The sequence below is a fragment of the Falco rusticolus genome, chromosome 1 (genome assembly GCF_015220075.1).
Source record: "Falco rusticolus isolate bFalRus1 chromosome 1, bFalRus1.pri, whole genome shotgun sequence".
Taxonomy (NCBI): domain Eukaryota; kingdom Metazoa; phylum Chordata; class Aves; order Falconiformes; family Falconidae; genus Falco; species Falco rusticolus.
In genome coordinates this window covers 57,929,439-57,951,186 of record NC_051187.1, presented here as the reverse complement: position 1 = coordinate 57,951,186, position 21,748 = coordinate 57,929,439, and the positions used below count along the sequence as shown (strand labels likewise).

General features: G+C 41.7%; 1 protein-coding gene across 2 annotated transcripts in view; it reads right to left on the bottom strand.

The window, feature by feature from the left end:
• The window catches only part of NPNT (nephronectin), a 55,205-nt gene that overhangs the window by 3,627 nt on the left and 29,830 nt on the right, over positions 1-21,748 (bottom strand). For both annotated transcript variants that reach the window (XM_037380651.1, XM_037380658.1), the window contains 6 exons: positions 18,723-18,857; positions 17,393-17,515; positions 15,162-15,488; positions 5,520-5,615; positions 5,042-5,140; positions 1,534-1,790 (listed from right to left, as the gene is read on the bottom strand). In XM_037380651.1, the coding sequence (XP_037236548.1) occupies positions 1,534-1,790; positions 5,042-5,140; positions 5,520-5,615; positions 15,162-15,488; positions 17,393-17,515; positions 18,723-18,857 (1,037 nt within the window). The remainder of the gene's footprint in view (positions 1-1,533; positions 1,791-5,041; positions 5,141-5,519; positions 5,616-15,161; positions 15,489-17,392; positions 17,516-18,722; positions 18,858-21,748) is intronic.

Sequence of the window (21,748 nt, the reverse complement as noted above, 5' to 3'; positions counted from 1 at the left end):
AAAGTTTTCAGAATATTATTTGCAGTAATTACAGACCTATTATTAATTTTAGAACTATATACCCTGTGTTGTAGCCTGCTCCCACCATGAATGTTATTATGTGTGAGCTTTCTAGACCACCTGATATATGTCAGAGCAAAACAGGCCCTGAAGCACCCAAGCCCCTTCTTCAAATCTGAAATAGAAACTACCTTCAAAGCTAAGCCGAGGTCAAAAAACCACTGAGCTTTTGATATCATTTTATCACCCAGTGCTTCTAACATTTCCAGGTATTAAAAGATTCTCCGTTGCACTTCAAACAGCTTTTTCTAATTGTGCTAAACCATTCTGCGTTATTGTCATAGTTAGGTCATCATTTATCTGCTCGGCCAGATCAGCTGCAGGTATGCTGAAGAGCATAAAGCCATGTGAGATTGTGCATGTAACCTCCCTGCATTATCAAAAATGACTTATTTTCAATATCTTTGCCCTGGTGTAGCCAGTTACTAATCCACAGGGGATGACTCCTTCCTATTTCCTGGCACTGTATGTATTATTTAATAAGCATTGTTTAGGTGGAATCTTGATACAGGCTTTTTGGAAATCCATGTCCAGTATGTTGATTGTCCATTAAACTGCTCTCTCTTACGTGACAATTCCCTTAAAACAGCCTGTACAAGGTAGCTCAGTGCAGGCTATTTTGTCATTTCCTATCCGTCTATTGCTGTAGGTGGGATTTTATTTTTTTTTGCATAAAACTGATCTGAAAAAATGTACAATGACTCTCTGTCCTGGTTTCAGCTGGGATAGGGTTAATTTTCTTCTTAGTAGCTGGTGCAGTGCTGTGTCTGGGATTTGGTGTGAGAGTAGTGTTGATAACAACAGATGGTTTTTAGTTGTTGCTGGGTGATGTTTATACTAAGTCAAGTAGTTTTCAGCTTCTCAGGCCCTGCCAGGGAGAGGGCTGGAGGGGCACAAGAAACTGGGAGGGGACACCTGACCCGAGCTAGCCAAAGGGATACTCCATACCACAGAATATCATGCTCAGTATATAAGCTGGGGGCACTCGGGCAGGGCCTCTCGATCGCTGCTCAGGGCCTTGCTGGGCATTGGTCAGCGGGTGGTTTTTGCAAAGCAGTTGCACTGTGCGTCACTTGGGGTTTTTTCCCTCCCTTCCCTTTGGATTTTATTCTTCTTCCCTTCTCCCTCCTTTTCATTATAATTGTTGTTATTATTATTATTTTCCTATTGTATTTCAATTATTAAATTGTTCTTATCTCCGCCCTTGAGTTTCACATTCCTTCTCAATTCTCCTCCCCGCCTCTCTGGGGAGGGGGTGGGGGGTGAGCGAGTGGCTGCGTGGTACTTAAGTTACTGGCTGGCGATAAACCACGACACTTTGTTATCCTTAATGTGTTTCCATTGGCAGGGATCAAAGCAGTAAAAGACAGGCTGAAATTGGACCCAGAAGACAAACAGTCCACGCCACATCCTCTAAGTGTCTTCAGCTTCTCATGCAAAACACCACAAGGCAGCACATACATCAGTACTTACGCTCTTGATGCCTAGTCCTTGTAAAGTTATATGTGTCTGTCTCCAGCCATGGCCACCATTTCTTCCCCAAACAGCTGGTCCGTGGGCACCATTTTTCCTTACAAAGACTCGGAGGGCTCCAGAATGCAGTCCGGACACCTTATGCCTAAATGACAGGCACAAGTCACCAGCCTGAGCCATGTGACCCAATGGCAGGATAAGATGCGCTACTCTTCCTTCTTTGCCGTTGGGGTCGGTGATGGTAAGGTACTGTCCCCCTGCAAAAGGAAAAGCAGTTATGTTTTGTGGGGTTTTTCAAGTTCTACTGTGCTGCAGCACAAGTTGTCAAAAAAAAAAAAAATATCAAAAAATAAAAAAGGGCTCCACAAGGTCCAGGAATCTTAAAAAAGGTGTATGGTTGCTGGAACATGAACCAGAACTGATGCATCTGCCTCCTGCAGGGCAAGATTCACAGTGCTGCTCTTCTGTTTACATTAGTACCAGGTTAGGTCTTGCCCATCTGATTTGTTTTACAAAGCAAATAAGACCTCTTGAAAATGAAAATTTCATGTATTCTTTCATTTCTAACAACCCCCTGGTGACTGCATGATTTTAAACTCTCAGTGACATTAAAGCTACTGTGTACGTTTATACACCTTTTAGGCTGCTGTCGGATGATAGCATAAATGTTATGATGTAAACTGAACTCCAGTTCTGTCACTTCCCTTTTGTTTGGGAACTGTGTTAACAGGTGAAGTCTCAAAGCGTATCCATTTGCAAATATGGATAGCATTTTTATTTAACCATAATCTAATCTAAAATCTTAATCTGGATTAGATACAGAAAGATAGAAACAGTAAGCATTTCCAAATGGCTGTTAACTTGATACACTCCCTGAAGTCTTCTCTAACGGTAGTAAGCTGTCAATGAGCATACAAACTTAATTCAAACCCTATTGTTATCTCTGATCATGTTTGAAGTAAAGATGCCTTCACAAAAACACCTAAACATGAATAGTAGAGGATGTCAGGTACGGAAACATCCGTTAAACCTTGGGGGGGTGGGGGGGGAAGGCATATACTTACATAAGTCCCATGCACCCTTTCATATGGGCAGTCAAAACTACAATAAATGTGACTTCACATCTTGGAGAAAACCCACACCTGTATTTTTTGTAACTTTTTTTTTTTTTCAATGAGATCAGATTTTTAAAATCTTTTTTTAATCAAAAAATCCAAGTTTCATGAACTTAAGGTAAAGGTGCCATTTAGGCTCCTTAGTTAAAACCGATGATGTAGAAATACTGGGGGTTTGTAATATTGTTGACATACACAGTCTTTACATTATTACAGGATAGAAAAATATTTTTCATTTAAATAGTTGAGCAGTAGCACAGTGACAAGGAGCTTTATTTTTTTGAAAGCTTCTTTTTGGAAGCCACAGTGATTTCCCTCAAAAGCTGTGAGATTTAATGACAATGTACCGGGGCTTGTCACACACTTATAAGGAAAGCCAATCTTGTCTCTGTTCTCTCTTCTACTCTATGTACAAATTCACTATTTCTACATAGACTTTTAAGTTCTTCGGTCTCAATGAGATTTAACAAAGCAAAGTATTATGCTGCTGTCTGGAGCCCACGATCTGCATTTGGGTTTGAAGTAAGATCTATTTGTCCAAGGATCTGTTAAGTGTTTTCTGGGGATTTTGTTTTCTTTAATGCGTTGGGTGTGCATCAAGGTCACTAACAGCTAAAATAAGCATAACAGAGTTTAAATAACTGCACCTGTTTTACAGTGATATAGTTGTACCTACAACAAAGTATGATCTGACTCATTAACTGCATCTGTTTCAGGTAGTTACAGTGACTGAATCCAATCAATAGGAAACAGATTTAGGTAAGCACAAAGCCAGTGTAGCTGTAGGCAAGCCCCTGCAGGAAAAGGTCCCCTCAAATGAGCATTTTCTGCATGCAAGATAAGCTTATACCGCTTCAGCATGACACCTGTCAAAATGCAGATTCTGATAAACCAATAATAGCAAACTTTGAAAGGTGAAAGCAAACACTCAGGAACAAGCTGTGAAAATAAATCCTTGCAACAAGGTATTCCAGACAGGCGGGGGTGGGTGGTTGACTTCAAGGGACTAGTTTTAACAGGTTATGTCAACAGGAGCAGAACACACAGAGGAAACAAAAAGCTGAGATTGTCCCTGACTGGGAAGCAACACAGGAGGGGCGGGGAAAAAAGGTCTAAAAATAAAAAAAAAAGCCAGTTAAAAAAATCATAGTTCTCAACCTTTAGTATGTATTAAGAACAGTTTTTTGAGTAGTGATAGTGAACATGCTTTAAGTGACTGACTTTCTCAGAAACAATGCGGGTTTAAATCCATTGTTTCAAAAAGGCATTTGAATTGTGTGTGAAATGCCAGTCTGCAAGCAGGGGGGGAGGCGGCCCGACCAGCAAGCGAAGACAGCGCTTCTGCTTAGCCAGCTGAACAGCCTGGAAAAGGTGCCAGGTCACCTGCTGCGGTGACCAACGACTGTCTCATCAATGGCAAGGTAAGGACAGACATCTATGATGAGGTGGTGCATAAGGACTCTCAGTGCCCTCACCCTCCCTCAACTTAACCTCTAACATTTACTGAGAGCCTGTTTCCTTCGAAGCCTGCCCTCCCCTCGCATAACGTAAGCGTTGTGCACCACAAAGGCTGCTCTTCTGGGTAGGAGGTAATCCCGTCATTACAGGGAGCCAGAGATGTGTGTCTAATCCCCGGCGCTGTGGGAAGGGTGCGCAGGCCAGGCCAGCCAGCCTCCCGCTGCCATGTGGCAAAGTCAACAGGGGACAGACTGCAGCTGACTCCAGCAGCGCAGAGCTGCCGTTCTGCTGGGCCTAAAGCGGCAGGGGTGTGCGGGCAGGAGGGGTCACTGCCTTGGGTGACCACCAGTGCCGACACCAGTCTCCTATCGTGCAGATGGCACCCCTGTAATATTCCTTGCAAGGTCGCTTTTTCCAGTTACTTAACAGTTTTCCTAGGTACAGGTTGCCATAACTTGGAGTAGAATTCAATAAAATCAAACTGAGATGTTAAACTAGAACATTGTATTTGGCAGCAGAACAAAGACTACTTCCAGCATTTTCTGTAATTTTGCTAGTAATATGGAAATAATTATGTTTGTGTGGTAGTTTGAAAAATAAGCTTTGTTTCAGCATAAATAAAAGTTGTTCTCTCGTCCACATTTTTGTTCTGATTAAGACAGATAATCTTTTAGTGAATACATTTACTACTCCTTCAGAGACATTCCTATTGTAAAGATACCAGCTATGATAAAAATGCAAATTCTCAATTGCTCTTTCATGTTGGCAATCCTCAGGTTTGATTTTTATACACGGAAGAGGTGTGGGTGTAAAATATATGCCAGAACTAAAGGGAGCAGAAGGTGTGTAAATTCATCACAATGCAAGAATTGTCATGCAACTCAAGCCTGGGTGGCTCTCCAGCTACAGGATGTGATCGTACACAGGTGTCTTACCTGATTCATCTCTCACTGGTTCCCAGTGCAAGTCATCATCTTTGTCCTTCATCCACCCACACAGTCCACTATCAAAATTACAGCTGTGGACCAGCACACCTAGGCAGAACAGAGCAGACTGTCAAAAATAAAAAAGTGATTTGGATTGTTTTCATTGGGGAACTGCAGCAGTTTCCCTTGTGGCTGACAGTAGCAAGTAAATATGAAAACTGAATGCAGCAGAAGGGACACTAGAAAAATTAATCTACAAAAATACTAAAACAATAAAAAGGATGCTAGTGTTATTGTTAACAATTCACACTATTGTTGTGCTAAATCTGTTAAGAAAAAAACACTATAAAGGTTCACTTAGGTGGTGGGCTTTTTTCTTTTTACAAAGCATAGTTTAAACAAGGGGCGTAAGATGTAGGAGTCCTGTAAAAATGCATCAAAACCCAAGAAAACTCAACAAATCCTGAACCCTGAACATGATCTTTACCTGGGTCATCGTTCGCTTCAAATTCATCAGCGGTAATCCCTCTTTCGATTTCAAGTATTTCAAACAGATTATTGCTCACTCCAGGCTGGCGTGGAACTGAGAGAAAAGTAGTTTTTCAGAAATGAGTGAGATAAAAGTAGTTAGTGACCCACTTCCTTATCTTCAATAAAAACCAGCAGAGCAGCTCTGGGCATTGCGCCTTCCTTGGAGAATTCAATATATTTAATTATATTTGACATGAAGATTCATAAACTTTATGCCTACGTGACTCATGATTCTCAATCTGCTGAAGGCTCGTCAAATGAAAACGCCTTTTTAACCAGGGGAAAAAAAACACCACCCCACCACCAAAAAAAAAAAAAAAGTTTAACCTTGAAGCACACTATTCCCCTTCAAATGCACTTTTAAAGATAGTGGTTTCTCAATAAAATAAAGCCACATTAAAGCCTTTGCTCAAACTTTAAAATCCAATCACCTTATTTATAGGAGAATCTCAACAGGAGGCAATGGCACTTGGAAGAGGCCCCGCATGCACCTAACCTTTGAAACACAGCTGAAGGTACCTCTGTCTGCAAAGGATTAGAGCTCCCTAATCAACTGGACTGTACAAAAAAAGGATTGTACTGAGAGCTGAGAAGGAGCAGTTCTACTGGAAGCTGGAATTCAATTGTAATTATAAATTTTTATTAAAAAAAAATAATATTTTTGCTTCCCAGCGCGGTCTGTCCTTCAGCTGCTGTTCTTGGCTGCGAGCAGAAGAACACTTGGTGATGTAACGGAGGTTATTAGCCATCCAGCAGCCAGGACGATCTGAAATGGAAGAGGCCTTTGCAGGAATGATGGCTGCCAAAGTCAGGTGACTACAAAGACTTCTACTTCTGAAGACACTGTGCCGGTCTATATAAGTCTCCAGAAATAACACAGCAGTGTCATGCCTGATGGACAGCTGTCAACTGGAGACAAACAGATTGCACTGGGTAGAGCTGTCTTGGAAATTCCTCTTTTAGAGGTAGGTCCCGTGCATAATTAATGACAGTCATAATGTGTTTCAGACATGCCCTTAGATGTTACAGATGGAGTTGTAAGGGCCTTATCTGTTAAAAACTTGACATGTTTTCCATTTGCAGTGCTAAAATAAGCCTCTATAGGCTTCTTAGGCAAACGAGAACAAGAAAAAAAGGAGATGCTTTACAGTTCTAAACTGAAATAAAGGACTGTTGTTTTCAGGAAATCAAATCAAAAGTAAGAGGGAACTTCTTTTGCACTAGGACAACATATAAGTAGCACTGCTGCAAGAACTCTAGAGCCAGAAGACAGAGGAAAGCGAAAAATAAGAAGGAAGTAGCTTCCCGCTTTTTGGAATTAGGACAAAGTAAGCAGTCTGATAAAGGTCAACCAACTGCTAATGTGTTTTAAAGGTAATGTTACAGACTACAGATCTTGGATGGAAATTTTGTATCATAAAAATAAATCAATTAAAAGCTTGAAGTCTGTAGGAAAATTATTAACTCCTTAATAGTATATAGTCAGTTTTTGAATCATTATGTCTTTTTCCAATCCTTTCTAGATTTTGGGTTACACCTATTTGCAGTCTAGGTTATTAATGCTCAAACAGCTTCAAGGACTTTAGGTTGCCTTGCGTAGTAAAGGCCAGCTCATTTTTAAGGACAGATTGTTTCTAATAATATTTTTGCTGCTTTGTTTAATCAGGTTTTTTTGCTTACCTGATTAGAATTTTTAGATTTAACATGAAAGGAACATTACAAATGTGCACAGTCCACACCACCTAGGCCAATAATCACCCTGCAGTACATTTACACACAAATACTATATTCAATTATATGAAGAAAAAAAACCCCATATCTGTTTACCTCAGGCAGTAAAAAAATCGAAACAGGAATGCTCTAAAACCATCGTTCACCCTTAATCCCTCCCAACCGTACACTGCTGTGTTTCCTAAGAGCTCTATGAATAGGTAGGCGGGTCAGTTGAACAAGCGCGTCCTACAGCTACAGTCACACCTGCACAGGGATGCTGATGGCGGTATAAGCTGCTCTGATGTGTAACATCATGCACGTTCTTACACTGCTCTGACTGCGTTGCAGTCATGGACAAGCACGAGCAATAGCTTACAGAGCAGATGTGTGTGCGAGCCGTCTGTGTGTGCCTAGGGCACCGCCACCGTGGTACACACAGCAGCTATCGGCACTGTTTAAATTCAGCTGCAGTGGGTTTGCTCAGGGATGTTAAAAACTGGCAATTCAATTTCCTGGGCTTACTGTGGCCAGCCCCCCAGGACAGCAATTTTTGCAGGAGTATTTACTTACAAAGCCTGCTAAACTAACAGCATCCTGTAAGTGAGTTACTGTCGTTTCTGGCAGGACAGTGCTTTGGCTGCAATTTCACCTCAGATAAGCCCTCACAGTAGTTTCGCTCTGCAGGCTGCTGCTCCCCACGGAAAGCAGCACTCCCCATGCATGAGACACGTCTGTGCGGGACCCCCAGGGATATCACCTTGCCTTTCCTCTTCTCGGAGCGTGCTAAGGAAAAAAGACAGTTTCCTATGCTGTAAAGAACAAGCCAGCGACTCACTTCAAAACTGCTGAGTGCAGCATCCATGTGTACTACAGCTGCATCTGGAATGGACATGCAGCCTGTTCCTGAAGTGTCTTTACATCTGCCACATCCGCATGGCACAGGGATGGAAAGAGGCCAGCCCACGGGAGCAGATGGAAACGCAAGCTGCACTCTCCCTGAGCTGCTGGGGGACTCCAGCCTGCAAAACCTGAGTGCCACCAGCCTCTGGCACCCACCTGCAACAGGATGCCTGCATCATCTTCTTAGCTAGGTTGACACTGAATTTAACACTCTCACCTGTATCTTCCTGTTCTTCCCCCATGCCATAAGTTTTTCACAGGGACCATAGGCTCAGACCACAGAGAGGTAGTTACAGGGCTCTAAGTGAACACTGTGGCAGAGCACATTGAGGAAACCCGCTGCCGTGCTCTAAGGTTTGTATGATGCTCGGGGTCACAGTCTCAAGGTATGTACTTGCCCTGTAGATCCCCTTCCCAGTCCCCCATGGCTCTTGTTTATGGAAAATGCTGCAGGAAATATTAGGAATTTATTTTCCAAACTACTTTGGTTTATTTCCTAAAACGCCATTTCTAATGCACTATTTTATACAAACCTGGGTTACATCTGTGCGCACATACAAACATTCTCCAAATTAAAGTTGATATATTTGCCTATAATTAAAGCTTGACAAAACCAATATTTCTTCAGATCTTTTCTCTAAAGTCCTCTCCGAACACTGTTGTTATGAACTTTAAACCAGTCACTTCAGTGCTCAGACCTAATTAAAAGAATGTGCACTCGATACGAAACAAGAGTTACCACAAGAGATGCAGGACTTCAAATATGATCCATCTGTACACTTCTTTTCACTGTGACTACTAATATGTTGAGTGGTGATGGTGGGAGGAAGTATTTGGCACAATTATTTTCTGCAAGCTTTCCAAGCCGTTTCTGTGTACTTTATATAGCATATCAGTGTGCTTTTCACTTAACTTCAATGGTTTGATAAAGCTTGTTAAATATAAACTTGGCTTCTTTTTCTTGGAGAATTTTATAAGCTCTGCGTGAGCCAGTACATCAATAATGCCATATTCTCAAAGTTCATGAGCTGAGTTCTTCACAGATGCATGGATGTTGGGAGGAGTATTTAGTAACTGTATAAGACTGTTTTCTTTTCAGCTTTTTAATCCTTTGGGAAAACCATAGGACTTTTTTTCATGTACTTGCTAACTGCTGAGCTTGGGAGTATAAGAGAAGGAGTGTACATATGTCAGCTTATTTGTAATTACAGAATAATCACTGTTTTGGTGTTACAAAACCAAAACAAAACGGAGTGCAGCTTCATGTTGTTAGTAATTCTTATTACTATTAATAATGCACTGTTCTGCCTTACAACAAACACTACGCTCTTATGCAATGCCATTCCACATGATCGTCATGACCAAGCTTCCCGTTTGTTAAAAACAAAACAACAAAGGAGACAGATTTTTTGACTGAATAGTTACGATTGGAAGTTGTTGAATTCCACTTCCAAAAAACACCCAGAAATTATGGGGTCTCACGCAGAACTAGTAGAAAATAGCTAAAAGGAAGGGTAGCCCTGAGGCCAGTTGGACTTAGTAAATAAGAATATGCTGTGTTTTTGATATATGCTGGGCTAAAAAGGAGGGGCAACAGAGAGGTGACACTTTAGCCTTTTATCTGGATACCTGGAGTGTCCAGGATACGCTGCCTAAAACTCCACAGGCTCAAATTCTACAGTGTGATGTATTTCAGGAAGGGCCTTCATGGACTGTCCCACCCTCTACAGTACCACATGCATAAGAGGGAAGAGATGGTGCTTGCATGTGACCACTCCGAGTCCAGTCTTGCATTTCTCAGGCAGTTACAAGGCTCATTAACTTTAACCTAAATCAAACATCTTATTATATACCTTTCCAGAAGATTTTCTGAAAAGTAACCTGCCTGCTCTTCTATGAGCAGCTATGCCGGAGATGCAGAATGCCAACTGAGTTTCACGGAAATAAGTAGTCTACAGAAGTTTGCATATCAAATCTGGGGATAAAAATAGCTGGAACACTGTTGGAGGGTGTGATTTCTAAGACTCCTAGATCTTATGATGTAGCTCCAGAGTACAAACAGGAACAACGTGCCTGTCTTAAATACTTCAGTATTAAGACAAACACATTTTAATAGGTGCCAGAACACTGAAGACAAACGAAATGCTATTGTAAAATGATGCTACTCTAATGATACCAAGGAGTAGCAAAACCCACATTCTTTGCTTTTAGCGTTTCCCCTTTTTCAACAGCTTCAAGGAACACATAACTGCATTGACTGCACTAAGGAATTTCAGTCACTGAAAGGGGGAGAAGAAAGAACCAAGTTTTACTACAATCTTTAAATTTTTTAATAACCATTCTGAGAAAAGTCTCCCAATTCCAATCTTTTGAGCTTACTAAGGGCTAAGAAGGAAAACTGCTGAACTATCTTTTAATACAGATAAGGAGTTTTGTTCCTGCTTTCTGGTATCTAGTATTATGCTTTGTCTTTCAGTTTATGCTTTTAATGCTTATCACTCAGATCCTGATGGCAGCAGAAAATCAGAGTTTTATTAAGTTCATTCTGTTTGTTAAAGACTTGGTCCACCTGGGTAACCAGAAAAGATTCCTCTGTACTTCACTGTAGTCTGTATCAGTCCTGAAATAGTTAAATATTAAGCCATCGCTGCATTCCTCCCCCATTGCCATTCCCCCCATATCCATATCAGGAGAAGATTATCCCTGGTGCCAGATTCCACTGTCTGCATCTGACTAAGTGGTTCAAAGGCCAAGTGCAGGAATTCAATTTTTAAAAGATACTAATTTTTTTTGTTCTCTGAAAAAGCAGCTCCCCTAGGTCACTGCAGGCATTTTTAGAAAAGGGGTAAAGCATCTAAAGAAAAGCAACAACTTAATACCTTTAAAAAAAACTGCAAAGGCATTTAAATAACATTATCAGCATTGTTATCATTTGTGTTCCTTGTCACCACTGAACAGACCAATTTCACTGGTCCTCAGCTGATTTCAAGCTGAGCAGCACATTTAAGAGTGCTCTGAAGTGAAAACTTAGGACAGATTTACTCAGCGTTTGGGACGGCAGGTCAGATAACTGTGAAGGGAGAAAATAGCGAGCAACAAGTCACCAAGGGTAAGCTCAGGAAAATATTAAATAACAAAAATCTGGGAGATGCTTACAGAAAACAAGTACACTTGCTCAGGTGTGTTTCCTCTCCTGATATGGACCAATCCTAGACCACCAGTATGTTTGCAGGATTTGTCCTAATGCACTAGCACATCTGTCAGCAGCCGCCCCTTTGCTGTGGATTGCCTAAAAGATTTATAGCCTAACACCTATTCAGGAAGGCTAATAAGCAAAGCAGTGTTTACTTGTTGTGCTGCTTTCTGGAAATCTGGCTAAGGCTTCAGAGCCTAAGGTGGGGGGGGGGGGGGGGGGGGCGTGAAAGGAAAGAAAAAGTGCATGCATCACAAGATAAGCTAGTTTTAAAACTCAGCTTTCAATTTTGACTTCTTCAGCAGGTGCTAAGGACTGGAACATCACAACTGCCAGTGTTTGCTGGCTGTCTCTTATAGTGCTCTCTCTGCTGGGTTTTGGCTATCCTTGTATATAAAACACTACCTCTCCTGTGACTCTTCAAGATACAACAGCCCATGGCAACACAGGAGGAAGCAGCCATCTAAGACGGCACTTAACTCTTCTGAAGACTTTACAAAACTGAAGTTAAGTCCTGCTTCATGATCTGAGTGGATCTAGCATCAGTTTCCTTCTCTGTTTTCCAAGACAATGAGTGTTAGAACTGAATTGTTGCCTGCATTCTTCCGTGGGAAACAAATAAAGGCGGCAAGCCAGACTTTCTCTTCTCTTTCCAGGCAGGCTTATGGGGACCACAGTGCATATTCTTTTTTTAGAACTAGCTTCTTTGCCGCCTCAGCTGGAGAAGCAGATGTTGTGAGAAAATGAACTTAAAGAGGGTCAGTATAAGCCAAACAAAATCAGCTCATATCCACAAGCCAGGAACACTGAAAAGATGTCTGACACAGGTGAAATTAAAACAGCAACAGTTTTAAAGAAGCTGAAGGAAGTATCTGAAAAAGCTCCTACCCTGAGGAAATAGGCAAGTGAAAAATCCATAATCATTTCTGGAGGTAGGGAGGGTCTGGCACATCCACATGGCAGATAAGCAGCATGTCAGAGGTTAGCTAAATGTTACTAGTTATTTCTGTTTCAAATTCTGTATTGTCTTTGACATCACGGTTGTTTACATTGTGTCTGGCTATGAGGAATGCTTTTCGAGAGGCCCTGGCTTATGCTCGGTGGAAGCACTGCCATCCTGAGCTTGCAGTGCCTCACACAGAGCATCTGCACCCTAACAGAGTCAGGCACTGCTGTCCCAGGTGCCGGGAGCAGGAACCTGAAGCTTAACCCACCCAGCAAACGCCATCGGTAAGCTAACGTGAAAAGCATTTGAATCAATGCACTTTACCTCGCATTTGCCACTGGCCCAGATCATGCACAGTCAGATCTCCAGCCTAACTAACGCCCAGGAACTCAGCACCTGCCAACAATGCTTCCATGTTGCTGAATCATGTGTGTGAACCCTCGTGTGATGACTTTTGGGGATGCAGGAGTCTCTCTGTACTGTCCTTAGAAGGGCAGCACTCAGACCAGGCAAGGACAGGCTGAGTTACGCCCATCCCACTGCAGTAATGCATGTGGCTGTAACTTTTCTAACGGCTTTTCTAGATGTCCCACATGAGGAAATTTAACTTCTCCTTCCCCATAAACTCCTACAGTAACAGGTTTCAATAGGTGAAGTGACACCTTACTCTACAATCAATGCTTTCCTTGACAAGGTAGCACATTCTTCTGGAACAGAACTGTTTTGCACCCAACTGTAGGTTTCAAATCCTGAACTTATGCTTTTGTGCACGCACTCCATGAATGCCTCTGGACAGAGAGAAGGTGGGACGGGACACCAGTGACCACTACCTAGATGATACTTTCAAAGTGGCCAGAAGAAAAAAGGGGTGGGCGGTGGGTGGGGGAGCAGGGGAAGAGTGGAAAGGAGAGAAAGAGAGAGGAGAAAAGACACCAGTTTCATTAAGGAACACACTACTAGCATCATGCGAATTCCTATCATTAGAGCACAAGTGGAATATGCCTTCAGTCACAGGTATGTCACAAACATATGTATATTAAATATTACTTTAGCAAGGGATAGAATAGTATGGGATTAAAGACACATATCTCTTGACTTGATCTGAGGAGCTATTTGGCCCTGTATTACCGACTGAAGCCAGTAACAGCTGCTGCTACTGCCTGACCTGTTGAAATCCTGCTGCGCTGTGCACTGAAGCCTTTGAAGCTATGTACGTGTATCACAAACCTCAAAGGGTGGCGGCTGACTTAGATAGTTGATAAACACTTTGCAAAGATCTTTCTTCCTGTGTTTTCTCTATGTACCATAATGTAAGCTTACAGTCAGAAAATAAACTGCTTTTACCTTCCTACTCTCCAAACCCCTATATCTGAAGCATATGCACTTAAAGCATTAGCTTCAAAATCTAGCCTCTAGGGACAATACAGAAAGACTAATCATAAACAGTAAGCATTATATAGAGGATTGTTATGACTTCATGAAAATAGCTGAAAACTATCCCTCTGCTTTAGAATTCCAAAGAACACTTGCAACACGAGACACCTGGGAAGCGCAACACTAGAGTCTAGAATAATTTCCACAGATCTCTATTTTTAACTATTGGTTCCCATTCTGTTAAGTTTGGGAGTCTTTACTATATTGCTTTTTAGAATTGTACATAATTTTTTTAATATTTTTAACTGAATATAGACTGTTTATAAAATAACCTTGAAGAAGCCAAAAGCACAGTCCTCTGAGCAGTACGAGGATTTACCTTCCCAAATTCTAAGTCAGCTTTACTCTCCATTTTAGATTTCTCAACCGTCCACAACAGATAAAACGTCAACAGGGAAAACAAACCATTTTTTTACAAGGAACAAAATATTTCACTGTGTAATGACCTAAGAGCAGATAGCCCAGGAACTTAGCACACACGTGCCAAAGCAACCAGAAAAAAAACCTACCATGTTGCTTGTATGCCTGCTCTGAAACAGCGAACTTTTCCCCCTACTACATTGCTTCAGCAGCTTCATCGTACAACAAGCTGAAGGAGATGGGCTGATCAAACACACCCTCCCCATCTCTAAAATTAGCAGAACTAAAGATGAAATTGAGTGTTGAGTATTTTGTGGCAGATATGCATAACTCTGCATGTGCTAGTAATGTCTTCTGTGGTACGTACTAAAGCTGGCGTAGAAATGGTGCTGTAGATTCCAGAGAAGCTCTTAAAGTGGCATGTGTTCATGCTTTGAGAATCTTTACTATCTTCGGCTTTTCCTGTATCCATTTTCATAGATGCCATCCATAATATTAGCCTCTATGTTATTTTTATGCAATTTTCCCATTGCTAAGTCATAAACATCCAAGACTATTTGAACACATACAATATAGGTGATGTAACAGTCTTTAGGTAATCAGACATAATCCTATTTCTTATAATTCTTAAAGCTATGGAAATACACTGAGTGACTCTCAACTCCCTGAATGTGAATCTGTTGACCATTTATGAGTTATGTTGCATTTCAATACTTTTCAATAAAATGACTTTCATTTCTCCAAAACTTCCATCTGAAAGTGTCATTAGGTTAAGCACTTAGACAGCACGATGTACACACAAATAATTTCAGGAAGAAAAAAAGCAAAAATTTTTGGTTGATTTGATTCAGAACTTCCTCCCCACATTTTTGTTAGGTAATAAAATCAATTATTTCCGATTATTTGTGCAGCTTTACCACATGACCATTTTCAGTTTCATGTCTTTGCTCTCATTGATAAAGTGTTCTAAAAACCCAAACAGTTCAGCACATGCATTCTCCTCACTGCATCTACAATTACTGATAAACGAAAGGATATATAGAATCACTTACTGAACACATCTCCTCGGGGTTTCTGAGGATCTAGGTGGATCCTGTTGTCATCTGTAATTCCTTGGGAAGATGTAGTTTTAATGGGAACATGTGGAGGCTCTTCAGTTGTTGTCAAAGGAGTTCTTTGTGGTGGTAGTGTAGGTCTTAGTGTCATAGGCTGAGGTGGTGTTGGAGGTGGAGGCCTCATCACTGGCTTCGTTACTGACCTTGTTGTCACTGGCACATACCTAGTGGTTGGCTTTAGTGTCAGTCGAGTTGTTGGCCGGGGTGTAGTACGAGTCGTTGGCCCGGGTGTAGGTTGAGTTGTTGGCCTGATCACTGGCCTTTCTGTAACAATAGCAGGTACATATGGTGGTCTAAGGGGTTGCCTTGTGCCTCCAGCATCAGGAATCCTGTTGGTTATAGCACTGCCTCCCTTAGGGAGCGTGCTGTTGCCCTTGAATATATCATAGGGACCAAGTGGTTCAATCATAACATTAGGAATAACCACAAAGGAAATCAAAACAGGACCAAAATGGACATCAGTCTCTTGCTCCAGAAACTTAACAACACATTTAATTATGACACAGAGTCTTTGCTGAAATAATTTCTCTTCTTCTGAATGTTTCCACTAATTAGAAACATAATTTATCATCAGCACTACTGAATTATCACATCCCTTTATATAGTACTTCTCATTACAACAGTTTAGAGATGATACAGAAGGACTGAAGGCCAAGAGACTTCCATCCCCACCTCCTCCCAAGCATCAACTCTCTTTCAGAGTTGGCAGAATTTAACCAAAAAGCACTGTCAGCGAAAAGGCATGGACAGGAAGAGTGTGTTAAGCAACCCTATAAACTAGACAGTTTGTACTCGGGAGCAGAGGTGAGTTTAGTAAGACTCCCAACCGTTTTGGTCATGGACGGGCACATACCTTCGGCTTAAGAATGTTATCTTTCAGATCTCTCCACTTCTAAGCTTTTCTCCTTGTCAATAGGCATTAATCATTTTACAGCAACTGAATCAAAGCCAATAGTCTTCACTTAGATCTTCACCTTTACTAAACACCAGCAAACTAAGTAAACATCATTTTTTCTGCCTCCACAAAAAGGTGGACTGAGCACCACCTACACCACAGTAACAGTGCCTGCAGTACCATCTCCTCCAATATTTCATAAAGAACAAACTTTAGTTTGGTTTTACAAGGGGAGTTTCTGCAGACATGAAACACAGGAACATCTGTTTTGTTATTTATAATTTTCTATTTATTAATAAGCCTTTTCTATCTCACTGGAGATCTTAAAAGCCCCAATAAGAACTCTAGTCATATATTTTGTGTACAAGTGTTTCAAGTATAACACACAGTTAACATGAAGAACTACTGTCTGTTAAACAACTAATTGTTTGATGATAGCAGCTAAAAAGGTTTTCTCTCTGGCCACCTGTTTATTCCTATTCCTTGCATACCTTGCATTTTTTACATTATGGTGTATTAAAATACAAAATGCACCTTAGGACTATGTGCCAGTAACACACGTGAGTGTCCACACATGATTGCAAGCACTCAGGTTGTGAACGATCACCTTCGCCAGATCACATTACCACGACAGCTACAGCCAAAGGCAACAAGCCCACAACGGTACTGCTCTTTAGAGACCAGTGAGTCACCAAAGACCAGAACCCACGTATGAACACAGGGTCCTCAACAAGGTTCAGATGTCAGAGCTGCCCAGTCCTGAGGGATGTCAAATGTGGGGGAGCTCCAATGGCCTACTCTGTACCAAGGGGGATGGCTGCTTCTCCCAAGAGAAAGGTGTGGGAGGGAATTCTCCAACAGGGAATGCTTCCAGAGAAATCCTCCCTCTCGGCTCTGCTTACGTCTGGGGAGCAGTAGGGAGCGACAGGGTGAGCTGCTGAAATGGACCAGCTGCACCGTGTACATAATAAGAGGGTATGAGTAATATGCACTGTTTGTCCAGACCTTCCCTGGTTACTCAGTTGTTCTCATCCTGAAGCAATCTCTAGAATCAGGCTGTGAATAGGGAAAATTTCTTCCCAATTATGAAAATGTCTCAGGGAAAGGTATTTTTACCAAGGCATGCTAGGACTCAGAAAACTCTGACTACGTTCCTTGCCCACTTATTAAGTATTAAAAATAGTTAAGGGAAACTGAGCCTGATAGGGCTGTACCTCAAACTTTATAACACTGGACACATTCAGAATTCTTTTTCAAAAGGAGCATTACATACGTATGCAGTTTGTTCCGTTGTCTCTGTACCCTTCTTTACACTTGCATTTGTAAGATCCTGGTGTATTGTAACATCGTGAAAAACTACCACATTGATGGTGGCCAAGGGAACATTCATCTATATCTGCAACAGAAAGTTAAGTGAAAAGATCATTTACACCAAAGAAACTTGACTTTCCGCTTATCCATGCAAAACCACAAACAGTAGTATGGTCATTAGGAAAATACTATTAATTTTGAAAAATTGAATAAAATGGAATTGCCAGTGGGAAAAGGAAGATACACAGTCACAAATCAATGTGGCGATACAAAAATTAGGGTAAAAGGGAGTATTGTGCAACTCTGCTATTGCTTAGCTTATACCTTAGCATCAGCTTCAAAGATGTGGGTAGATTGCAGTTGAGATCATGAAGATCACAATTTTAATAACCACTTCTTAAAGGTGACATGATAAAAGAAAAACCAAGTGTAGAATATGCATGTTCTTAATCACACAGATATTAAAATGTTTTTTCATAAAATGCTTCCTCTATTATACATCCATATAGATGTTTCTATATCAAGTAGAAACAGCTTGAAACATCTTACATGACATTTAAATGTCTGTTAGTGATGCAAGCAAAAATCTCCAAATTCCAGTGCTCTGCATAGAGATTTTTCACCACAAAAACCCCATACTTAAACATAAAGCAATGCCTCATTATCTCCACATGATCCTTTTTTCAGTGAATGGATCATAACCAGTTGAGCCTCTGGGAAACTAAGAGAGTGGGACCTGGGAACATCTTTGTTGAAGGGCATACACCAGCTGCATTCCAGTCCCATGTACACACAGATTACTTCCTAACCCCTGCCTTTTCCTCACCCATCTTCAGGGGAAGGAAAGCTGGGCAACTTGAGTTGGAAGGAGCTGGAGTGTGCTCTAGCCACATTTTCTTATCTTGGATCTTGGTGCATGCTATGGAGCACACCTGCGTTACAGCTCAGACACAGCCCAGGCTCACATGCTGCTCCAAACCTGCCACTGCCGGCGCACAGTGAAACCTGTGGGGACAAAGGCTTTGGAAAGGAATTCCTGGGGTCATCAGCTCTGCTCTCCTACTAGCTTACACAGGAGAACCAGTTACAAGAATGGGGGCCAAATATATACTCTTTATTTTCATGGTCTGTTTCTATAATCCACCCTTCCCTAAAATACAGATGCAATGCAACCTAAAATAGCCTTCCTCAACATTTCAGCCATAATAAGTTAATGTTACTTTTTAAACAATTAATTTCAGTTTAGAATATGCAGCTCTATTACATGCACAAAAGAAATAAGTTATTATTACCGTGGCATTGGTATTTGCCTCTGATGTACATTAAATCAAAGCCTTTATGACACCTGCAAATGTAGCTTCCAAAAGTATTGACGCAGTGCCTAAATTCTGGACAGATAACTCTCCCAGTAGCACATTCATCAATATCTGTGGAAACAAAGGAACTGTATTACTCTTAATCACAGTTAAAATACAATCTATGCTATCTAAATTATTAAACTGGTCTCACATAATGAAAAACAAAAGAAGCATAAACAAATTATTTTTTAGAAGGTCCTTTAGGCTACAAGCTGGTCAGCCAGCAGTAATACCCGAGCACTTCTGGCTGTGCCATCTCAGTTTAGCTCTTGGTCACATGGCCAAGTTTTTATGCCTCCTGTGCCAGAAGCCTTTACAAATCCTGTGAGTGACAAGAGAAGCACCGGCATAACAAACATTGCTACTCAATTTGGAATGCTTGCTCTATGCCCTTACCATCCTGGTACCCTTCCCCTTGGAGCAAAGATGCTCTCTGATTCCCCACAGAACACACAACAGCTTCTTCAGGGACTTAGAACACCTATCCCTTAAAATTGTAATGGTATTCATCTGAAGAAAGGCTATTTTGTGATATTTGTATAACTTCCTTTTGTCCCATTAACTCTTGCCTGGTTATAAACGCGCCACCTGGACTTACAGGCAAGGAATAATAATAAAAACTACCCCAGTAATGCTTTTTCTGAAACATGCCTGAAACAGTGTTCCTGTAGCACAGGTCATACGTGCGTATTTGAAGTACATCACCCTGCAGCAGGAAGAGGGTGGGTTTTTTTTAAATCTCAGGTGTCCCTAATCCATAACCTGCCCATTGAGCCTATCAGGTAACCTTCCCCTGTTCAGAACTTGCTCTAAACAAAGAGAGTTCAAGCTAATGCCAAGGGCGCGGTATTTCTGGGTCTCCTACCACTTAGTTACTACAGGCCCAATGCTTTATGAGTATCTGCTCTTTGCAGTCTCTTACCCTGCACAGTGCCTGCACTGCTCTTTCACAGAGAAGCTGGTCATGGGACTGACCTTAAAAAAATCTCTGAGGTGCTAAGACACACGGCTCCCATTTGCCCTGCCAGGGGCTCCCAGCAGGACCTGAAGCAGTGCTTCAGCAAGCAACATCCAGGCAAGGACAGAGGAGTGACAGGTGATGCTCAGTAGATGTCTGATGCCCCTCATCTCCCAGAAGCTCCAGCTCTTCATGCTGTCTAACAAGCCAGACAGGGGCCCAAGGAGCAGCTGATGCTCGCCCAGCACTGCTTTCACTGACTGGGAAACTCTCAGATGAGGTCAGGCTAATACACAGAAGCTGCTTGTGCTGCCGCTCATTTTGTAGCTCTTGGACAGTGAGCTGAAGCCTGCCAAGTGCTTGAACCCTAACTCTTCACTGAAATAGAGACCTGCCACGCACAGCTGCCTCTGATGCATGCCACTCCTGATGATTGTTCGTTATCTACAGGGCACAGTTCAAGCCTTTGCTCTGGAGCTCTATCAGGCTCTTGATCTATGGGAAAGTAAGATTTTGCTCTCCACACAATTCTTTTCCCAAAAGGAGCACTTCAGCTGCAGGTGTCAAGACTGCAAAACAAAGGCGAGTGATTGATGCCCTGCTGCTTGTGAACGAGGCCTGAACAAGGCAGAGAGAAGCCCAAGTCTCCTGCACTGCACAGAAAAAAAACATTACCACAAAACTTCTGGTTAGTTAGGGCAGCTACCTGAGGCAGGGCAGACATAGCCTCAAATTCTCCAAGCTGTGTTTCCCAAAAGAAGTGACCCCAAGCCATGAATTAATGGCTAGATAGGCTTGCCCAGCAGCTTCTGCTGGCACTGTCCCACTCTGCATGAAGAATTACTGAGGACAGCAAGGGTTCGGTCCCTGAGCTCCCACACCCCTGGCCTGCTCTGACATAGCAGCTCTCCTTCACTCTCCATTGAGAGCACTTCTGCAAAGCTGTGGTAAAGGCCTGAATGAGAAAGAAAACAAAGCCAGTACGGGGCACCTCTCCACATGCCTGAATCTCCCTATAAACCTGCCTCTTGATTTGAATGTATTATTAAAATTTTAGGCTTTGAGTATGTTATTAACAGTCTTAAAAAAAATCTACCGTGTTCCTTACCCTCATTTAATTTACAAGCCGCAATTTTCTAGCTTCATTAAAATATTATTTCAAGGCTGCAAATTTCAGACCACTGATTTCTGTTAAATTAGTTGGGGTTCTTTGTTGGTTTGTTGGATTTTTTTATCTTTAAACCACAACTTCTAAAAGCAATTCAGTAAGAAAAAGATTAGCCACTGAATATACTTCATCATGGCATGGATTACGTTCTTTAAAACCTAATGTAGCTTGTCCCGCCTTTTTATTCTGTACATACTCATGTTTTTACAAATTCCCATAAGGCAAGAACTATGTTAGATGATGAGAGCACTGTAGCAGTGTTGTTTAATTTTCTAGGCAACTATATGTCCTAAAGATACAGAACTTAACTGCTAATCACTACACTGTTGAAACTAACATAAAAACAATGAAAAAATGTAACAGTCTACCACTTGCATTTAATATGAGAGGTGGGTGGATGCTCATTAGTAGTGGGAAAACCACTTTTCGATCATCAGCTAGAACGTGGTATGCAAGTGCTTACATTACTTTCCTGCAGTTCTCAAACAGAACAGTGACTGTAGCTTATTTCAAGTGTATGGACCTGTGCCAGTTCACACCTGGGCCCAAAACGTGTAAGGCTGTTTCCCTTTGCCTGCTGCAACATGCTGTGGCTCATACCCACTTCCTATGAAAACCAGCGCATGAAGGTGTGATTTGTAGTCCGATCTCAGCGTGCACTGCCCTAGAGGTGCACAGCCAGACTTAGCGCCAGGGAGCTGCTCCAAAGGCAATACCACAGACAGCACCTGAGGTAGACGCTCAGCATCCATCAGAGAAGCAGAATTACAAAGTCTTGCTTCTTTCTTGCTGTGAATATGACCATGTTACCAACTCAAGCACTAAACAACTATG